Raw genomic sequence first — 8,646 nt, 5'->3', positions numbered from 1 at the left:
TATATATATATAAATTGATTAAGGATTTAATAGTCTTTTCAATGTTTTTTTTTTTTTTTTTTACTGTTGGGGTCATCGAATTTTACCTCTGATGTTCCTAATTTGGGTGTATTTCACACATTTTGCCAGGTAGAATTCGAGTGTTTTTTGTTTAAGTTTTTAATAGTTAAAGTGCCTACTTGTGCAGTGACAAAGTTAAAGGTCAAAGTTATAATTTAAAGCTAAGTTAAGGGTCCAATTTATGTATTAAGCTTTTTTTTAACAAAAAAAAATGGTCATGTTATTTCTACGTACATGGCTGTACAAAAAAAGCCCTGGACGGACCTTGGAAATTTACAATCTACTATGAGCTGCCACGTGTCAGACTAAATCACCACCCAAATTAAAAAATAAAAAAAAATATTTTCTCCAAATAAAAAAAAATAAAAAAATCTGAGTTTCTCCGTACAGCTCCCATTCGTCTCAACCCGTCATGATCATCACTCGCCGGAAAACCTTACAACCATCTGCATAAGAAATTTGCAGGATTTTCATGTATCTATTCTGGTAATTTATTGATTTTTTTTTTATATATATACAAATTTGGGGGGAGCGATGGGAGCTGTAACGTCGTCTATGGCGTCAAAGTTTGCATTTTTTCCGCCTAATCCGCCGTCGTATGGGGTGGTGATGGAAGAATCGACCGGAAAAATTAAGATGACAGAGGTGGTTCAAGGGCAAGACGTTGACATTTTGAAGCTAGAGACGAAGAAGGGGACGGAGATTATTGCTATGTACGTGAGGAATCCGGCCGCGAAGTTGACCGTGCTTTACTCACATGGAAACGCTGCTGATTTAGGGCAGATGTACGATTTGTTTACAGAACTCAGTCTTCATCTCCGGGTCAATTTGATGGGGTATTCTTCTCTCTGTAATATTGAGATTCAGAATATTTGATAATTTAGGTTGTGTTAGAGAAAACTTTTGTGTTGGATTAGAACTCAATTGTTATGATAGTAAAGTCAATTGGACACATCCTGTTCTTTATTTTTGCTGTCTGGTAGAGGTGGTTCTGGAATTCAAAAGCAGTGGCTGCACTTTGATATCAGGGGAAGGGTCGAACCACAAGGGTCTATCTGTAGTCCGAGTTCGTGACTGTATGTTACATAATCAATCCTGAATCTGGATTAGCCTCTATTATGTATGTGCTTGTCAATTTAGAATAGAATTAAGCTACCTTAAGCCTAATGAGGTGCATCTAGGGACTCAGGGATAAGCTTGTGCTTGCTGGAGGAAACCTTTTTGTATCACAAAACCATGTGTCAACAACCATGATGCGAATCTGATATCGACTGTTCTTAATCGCTTTGTTTGTGATCTTTACATGTGAAGAGAAGGCTAGTTGATAGCTGATGTTCTAACTTTTCTGATTGATAGTTGTTCCCTCTCTGCAAAGTTGATGTTGCTGTTAAACTTTGAAATGGTTTCGGAATTTTTCTTTCCATTCTGACCTGGTGGATATGCATTAATGTTGAAAAAGTATGTTTCTTTGGTTAAGACATAAGCTTTGTTGTGTCTTGGTTGTATGGTTTATACAAAGTGACACATTTAACTTTTGACATATGCCATCTCGCGAATTATTTCGAGCTCATCTTGAAAATCTAATAGATGCTCATTTTTCCTTCCCATTTGATTGCTTCCTTTTCTCCTTTATACAAAGTACCAGATTATATTTTAATGAAATTTGGAGGAAGAGAAGCTGCGAGGTTTAGGAAAGTTTGCTAAGTCTTCTGTGAAGCGATAAAAGCTATGACTTCAAATCCGCTCCCTAATGCCACAGTTGAAAAAACAGTAAAAAGGGACGCCAAAAAGGCTGAACATATTTGAAGTTAACTCACCTTCATGTTTCTGAGTTTTCTCTCCTTTCTGGCAGGTATGACTATTCAGGGTATGGCCAGTCCACTGGCAAGGTATGGAATATTTCTTTAGATGATTAAATTAAGTTGTTTGAGATGAAAGTATTTGACTCTGTATTCTTATTTTTCTGTAGCCTAGTGAGCAGAACACTTACGCCGACATAGAAGCTGCATATAAGTGTCTTGAAGAGACATACGGGGTGAAAGAGGAGGATATAATATTATATGGACAGTCTGTTGGTAGTGGACCAACAGTAGATATGGGATCCCGCTTATCAAGATTGAGGGGACTGGTTCTGCACAGCCCGATACTCTCTGGAGTTCGTGTCTTGCATCCAGTTAAGCGGACATACTGGTTTGACATATTTAAGGTTAGGCTTCTGTTTGTGGTAGTTATGTGGAGCTCTATTTGACCAAATTTTAGTTTTCTTTATTTTCTTCTTGTAATTAGCTATTTTCTTTCTTTTCCCAATGCAGAACATTGACAAGATACCATTGGTTGAATGCCCGGTCCTCATTATTCATGTGAGTATTCATATTCCCATCATAAATATATCATACTTGATACTACCTTAAATGTGTTTTTTTCTGTTGTCATGGACTAGTAACTGTCGATAAATTAGCAAAATTGATTCACTTGTTACTCTCTGAGTTTTGGTTAGGGACTGATGAGTCACTTCTATTTCGCGGTTGATTGTTTTGTGGGGAACTAATTAGAGGCCGGATAAATCTCATGAGGGATGTAACAATTCAATTTACTCCCTTATGCCTCTCCTCCTCTAGTCTTCCCCTGTCAGCTCCTACTCTTAACCACTTTTTTCTGGGAATGTACTTCATCTTATTTTCTTTTCCTTGCATGATTTCATTGATAAAAGTCTTCTTTTTAGTAATTAATCATGAAGTTATGCCCTTTTTTCAATTGATCGTTTACCCAGCTAGAGAATGGTATAACAGCAGGAAAACATTATTCTATATCATCTAGCTATCCTCAGGAAATGAGTCAAAACCAGAGGGAATGGTAGAGATTGAAGGCCTGTAGTTTGGATGTTTTGACTCCTTAGAATCAAGAACTACAATGGTGGCGCTTGATTCTACAATTGCCTGCTGACATCCCCATATGACTTTCTTGACATTTCTAGGGCACCGCAGATGATGTTGTGGATTGTTCCCATGGTAAGCAGCTGTTTGATCTATGTAAGCAAAAATATGACCCGTTGTGGGTTGAAGGAGGTAACCATTGTGATCTAGAGCTGTACCCCGAGTACATAAAACATCTGAAGAAGTTCATATCAGCTATTGAGAAATCGACAGTTTCTACCAATGGACATGCTCAAAGTATGGACCAAATAGATGAACCTTGATAAGTCAAGATGGCACAGATTGTAGATGCAAGCCATGCACATACCAGACAGAGAAATCTAGATCAAGTACAGAAAAGAGAGTGAAAAGCATACCAGCAAAACACAGATCGAAGAGATATATCACGAGAGCTAGCATGGACATGAATGAAAAGTTTAGCAAGAACATGGATCCAGAACCACCAAAGAAAACAAGAAACAACATTGATCTGTTATATTATATTAGCTGGCTAAGAGTGTTTTGCATCTTTTGTTTCCTTGTACTAATTAGCATGATCACTGCTTTAACAAATGAAGGATGCTACTGGTGGCAATTTCTTGTTGATATTATGAGATCAGCCGTATTATGCAATTTCAACTGCTTTAAGAGTGTCAAATTTTCCAGTTACCTCACTTATGAAAATTCTTTCTCCAGTTACCTCTTATCTTTTGAGTGCTGTGGTGATTAATTGTTTTGTAGTTAACAAAAAGTATTTGAGAAAGCATTTAACAGTATATGTTCTTTCGTTCCACTTCCCTTCATTACTTCTTAGGACACGCCGTTTCATGGGCGAAAGCTTATGTGAATCCATCTCGTTTCCATTTTTACTTCTCCCAACCCAGAAATTAAAACATCACGAAGCATTGCAGCAGACGACAAGTGAGAACACTAAATGTAAAAGAAGAGTAAAGACATTATCGGAGAAAAAGAGTTGAAGGCAATAAAAAGATTCATATGAACTGCAAAAAGATAATCAAGCTAACTGGAAATATATATGTACCTAAACTCATTCAAATATTCTTCTCTTTGAGATAGAACGGTAGGTAAATTCATTTTCTTGTTATATGTATGGTGTTGTTTGATAACATACAAAAACCAAGTTTGATTCAATCCAGGAACAAATTTTAGGGTATTGCATTTGAAACAAAAAGAAGATGAAAAAATGTTGATTCATGGTGGAGGAATTTGGTAAGCAGATTGCACTTTGGATTCCAGCAGTGAAACATACTTATCAAGCATCGAAATTACAGCTTCAAATTCTGTAACTTGCTGTTCAATTGTGTCAATCTGTTGAACATACTCGTCAAAGCTGCCACTCTTACACTTCAATTGCTCCACAAAGATAGTCAATCCTGAAGCCACATCTCCAAAGCCTTTATATTCTTCAGCAACTCTTGTATTCATTTTTTCCACAAGTTCAAGTACATTGTTAGTTTCCTGGGACACAATGAACAAAGCAGCATAAGCTTGTTATGCAATAATAGTCTCTAATATACCAAGGGTAGGAACGACAACTATGAATTACACCATTAACTGATCATTTCTGAATTACACATTTGTCAGGCTCATCAAAAAGCAATCTTCCACTTCTTCTGTGCAAATTATTTCTAAGCTGACTACTAAGGTAAACTATTCGGTGGTTATTGGGATGACAACGTTGCAGTAGGATTACCGTGAGAAACATGTGTGAGGAACATGTAAAGAATGATTAATTTCCTTTGAAAATTCAGTCCATCCTGCTACATTTAAGTGCAACACTAGATGCATATTTAGCAAGACACGAAGGTTTGGGACAACAAACGAGAACGAAGAAAAACTAACATCTACAGAAGTTCATCAACTCATGTAAATGAGAGCCCCCTCTCTTCACATCCCTAATGAAAGAAAAGAAAAGGGAATTGACGATATACAAAGCAGCACTGTTGGTAAAAAAAATACAGAAACAAAAACTTTCTTATACCTGGAGCTCGCCTCTAATCATCGTGGAAACATTTGTTAAAAGGTCATTGAGTGACTCAGCCAAGTGGTCCTGCTCCATCTTTCACAGCAGTTCACGTTTAGGAGACCTGAGGGGTGACAAAACCTGGTTAATGATGGTAGATATAAAATTATAATTATAACCAACCAAAAACAGAAGAAATGAACTTTGGTATTGGAGTTCTGTAACCAAATAAAAGAAATAAAATAGCTTTTCATATTCCAGGAAAAATGAAAGAATGGAATTTTTAATGTGGAGATTGACTTAAAACAATTATGTCCGAATGGGTAAACAAGGAAAAGATAATAATAGCCAACTGCAGACAACCCTATGAAGGGTACATTTAACTGCCTTCAATTATTGCTGGAGAGCTAACGATACAAGACCAAAAATATTCAAATATCTAGATTGAGAAAAATTACTGCAAAAATCAAAATTTAGAGCATAAGTAGAGTAGACTGGGAAAGTTCATACTAACGCATCAAGATTAGTATGTATAGAACAATTATTGCTACCATTGTACAAATTTTGCATCATATCCTGAAGCCACCATTGCTCAATACAAGCAAAACAATAGCTGGGATGTCAGATTGAGAAAGAGTTGTCAAGACTGGAAAATTAGCTGTGCAATTTAGAATTTGAAAATGATATAGCTCTTTTATTGGATTTTTTATTAGTTCCACCACGTAATTAAGTAGGGGAGGAAACTTTTGCACCTTTTATTACATATACCAAAAACTAGTATGTCAAGAATAAGAGCGATTAAAGAAGGCAACCCACACAGAGGCACATTTGTGTATCTTGGGGTTTAAGAATGGAGAAGGAGATAGCACGGATTAATTAGACTATATGTATAAATTTAGTACACAAAAGGCTTTTGTTTCATGATATAAAGGGTGTGATAACAACACAAGAACCTGTGTCATGAAACTGGGCAAGAACCTATGTTATTAACACCTCTTCTTTCAATTTACCCAAGAACTTAAACTACAGCACAGGATTGACACTCACTCTTTCTTGCTTGGTAATCTACTATGTCAGGCATGGACACCATAGAGACTAGAGTCGAACACAAATATTAGTTTATCCAACTAGATAGAGAGAATAATATCTTGTGAAACCATGAGGTCCCGGATAGTACAGATGACAGGATACAATAGTAGAGTTTCTACTTTTGCTATACCACTCGTATACAGGGGATTTTCCTATTTAAAATCAATACAATTATTACTTGTAATATATTCTTTAAATCAGATTCTGCAACTAATCATCACAACTCACAATGATATTTTCAGTAATCTATGTACATGATTACAGGTTAACTGTTGAACCCATATCTAGTTTCGTGAATTACAAAAAACAGACTATTTTAAGTGTATTTTACTAACTAGAGAAAATTGCTAACAGTCCTTATACAAGCAACAATAAACACCCCTCAAGCACGAGACTTTGATTTTCCCTCCCCTTTCGTCGGAGAAGTTAATTTAGCTTTATTAAGCAATTTTTCATCTGGTATAAGTCTGCAACAACTTCACAACATCATCTCCATTAGTTTCTTCTGTTTCCTCATCTCCATCTACTGACATGTTTCTTTCTAAATCTCCTTTTACTTAACTACCATTTTCATTTCTTGATGAATTAGTATCACTCACATTTTCCACCATACCAAACACACCCAGACTGTTTTTAGTCCGGAGTAAGTCATTTTCCACCAATTTTAGGAAAACAAGTTTTTCTAAAAAAATATTTTCACCAAAATTTTATGGCAACCAAACAAGAGAAAATAGGTAAGCATTTTCCAGAAAATATTGCCCTCTATACCAAACACAACCATATGAAATCCCGACCAAAACCAATTCTAATCTTCACCAAATATATCAAAATTTACATATAATTAAACTCCAAAGGATATTATCAATCATTTGCAATCCCTAATTCAAATACTAATAATTTCACAAAACTAGGGCTAATAAATAATCTTCAATGGATTCAATTTGAGGTAACTCGAGATCCCAGGTAACTCTTCCCCGTTTGCTGAAAGACTAAACTCTTAACAAATCGAGAGAACCGATAGAAAGCTTAAAGTAGTATAGATACCTTGTCGAGGACCGGAAAGAGACAAATACGAAATGGAGAGCCGCCTTCTAGATAGGGAGAATGAGCCAGTCACCGCAGAATCAATGATCGCCGGTGAACAAACGGACAAGTTCCGAGTTATTATTAGTAGGAAAAATACTCAAATATGCATCAAACTTTGATTATCTCATCCCTCGAAAATTTGATTCTTACTAAAATGATATAAATAGCCCAAACTTCTAACAAATGATATAAATAAGTTATTTTTCGTAATTCAATTACATATTTGAATTTTTTTTCCCTTATTAACATAGGTATGAGTTTTTAGCCAAAAATATTCTTTAACTATACCATAAATTTAAATTACATACTTAATATTTTTTTTTTGACAAGAAACATTCTCTAAGTATTTGAAAGTTAACAATTTTCATCCTTCTGTTAGGTATCGTCAAAAAACTAAGGGATCCTACAAAAATATGAGTAGTTCATGTGACTATCAACAAAAGTTTTCCTGCATAATTTCACTACCTGCTATAAGAAGCTCCTGAAAAAAAAATGTTAAAAATTTTAGACACCACTGCTTACTGAAACAAAAAATGTTTGGAAGGTGTAAGGATACATGATCTACTATTTTCTCATTTACCAACGGAAAGAAGCTGGAGCTTAATTATCTTTACCTTTTTCAAAGTCAAACTGTATTTAGATCAATAAATTTTTGGGGCAATTTGATACTTTTGATACTGAAGTGATCAAAATATTGATTATGTCTCGCATTTGAGTTTCATTTTACATTATTAGAAGCGGAAGTCTCCAACAAATGCCGCTTTTAGCATATTCAATTGAGAAGAAACATATTTCACCTAATAATATTTTTAATATTAAATCACATGAAAAATAAATGGAAAAAAAATAGTCAAATTAAAAGATATTAGCATAATGTTAAATTCAATTATCTAAAAAGTTCACGATAATATTTTGGTGTATCTCAGAATAATAAATACGAAGGGATGACTTGATTTTTGTGGGATTTGTTTTCTGATAAATTCAAGTAGAATGATAAAAATTATTCACTTTAAATATTAGAAGGATGTTTTCTGCTAAGAATGTAGTTTAAGTTGAGGTATAGTTCAAAGATAATTTTGATAAAAAACTCACGGTATATACAAACAGGCTAGGGAGAACTGAGAAGTGAGAAGAGAAGCATTTTTCCAATATTAATCCAATTTAACATGAAATATATCATGTTATTCTTTAGATTATCAAATTAAATGTATTAATGTAGGTTAATTTTATTGGATGTATAAGAATTTTTTTTTATTTTTATATATAAGGAGTCGTTTGGTAGTTGGTAAGAGTTATGCATGTATTTAATAATGTAGAGATTAGTTATTAGGGAACTTATTTATTATTTTATGTAGATATTTGTTATTTCATCTTCTATTTGTATAAAATAGTACATAAATTCTCTCATTATACATATATTATGCGGATTTCTAAATAACAAATTAAACACAATAGTATTAATTTTATTCGTGAACAATTTACTTCCTAATTAGCTACCAAACATGATTCACTTAT

The 8,646-nt window shown here is 34.3% G+C and overlaps 2 protein-coding genes across 2 annotated transcripts; one reads left to right on the top strand and one right to left on the bottom strand.

The window, feature by feature from the left end:
- Positions 1-419: 419 nt before the first annotated feature.
- On the top strand, positions 420-3,646 carry LOC102598142 (alpha/beta hydrolase domain-containing protein 17B-like). The gene is made up of 5 exons (XM_006365590.2): positions 420-896; positions 1,913-1,949; positions 2,030-2,266; positions 2,373-2,420; positions 3,035-3,646. Exons 1-5 carry the CDS (start codon positions 595-597, stop codon positions 3,254-3,256), a joined length of 846 nt encoding a protein of 281 aa, XP_006365652.1. The 5' UTR covers positions 420-594; the 3' UTR covers positions 3,257-3,646.
- A 408-nt stretch (positions 3,647-4,054) lies between these two features.
- On the bottom strand, positions 4,055-7,282 carry LOC102597835 (biogenesis of lysosome-related organelles complex 1 subunit 2). Its single transcript, XM_006365589.2, has 3 exons — positions 7,089-7,282; positions 4,975-5,078; positions 4,055-4,451 (listed from the first exon to the last, which is right to left on the bottom strand). The coding sequence occupies exons 2-3, from the start codon at positions 5,050-5,052 to the stop codon at positions 4,185-4,187; spliced, it is 345 nt and encodes a 114-aa protein (XP_006365651.1). The 5' UTR covers positions 5,053-5,078; positions 7,089-7,282; the 3' UTR covers positions 4,055-4,184.
- Positions 7,283-8,646: the final 1,364 nt, after the last annotated feature.

This window comes from Solanum tuberosum, unplaced genomic scaffold (genome assembly GCF_000226075.1).
Source record: "Solanum tuberosum cultivar DM 1-3 516 R44 unplaced genomic scaffold, SolTub_3.0 scf00574, whole genome shotgun sequence".
NCBI lineage: Eukaryota > Viridiplantae > Streptophyta > Magnoliopsida > Solanales > Solanaceae > Solanum > Solanum tuberosum.
The sequence above is the reverse complement of the archived record's forward strand: the minus strand, read 5'-3'. Positions and strand labels throughout refer to the sequence as shown.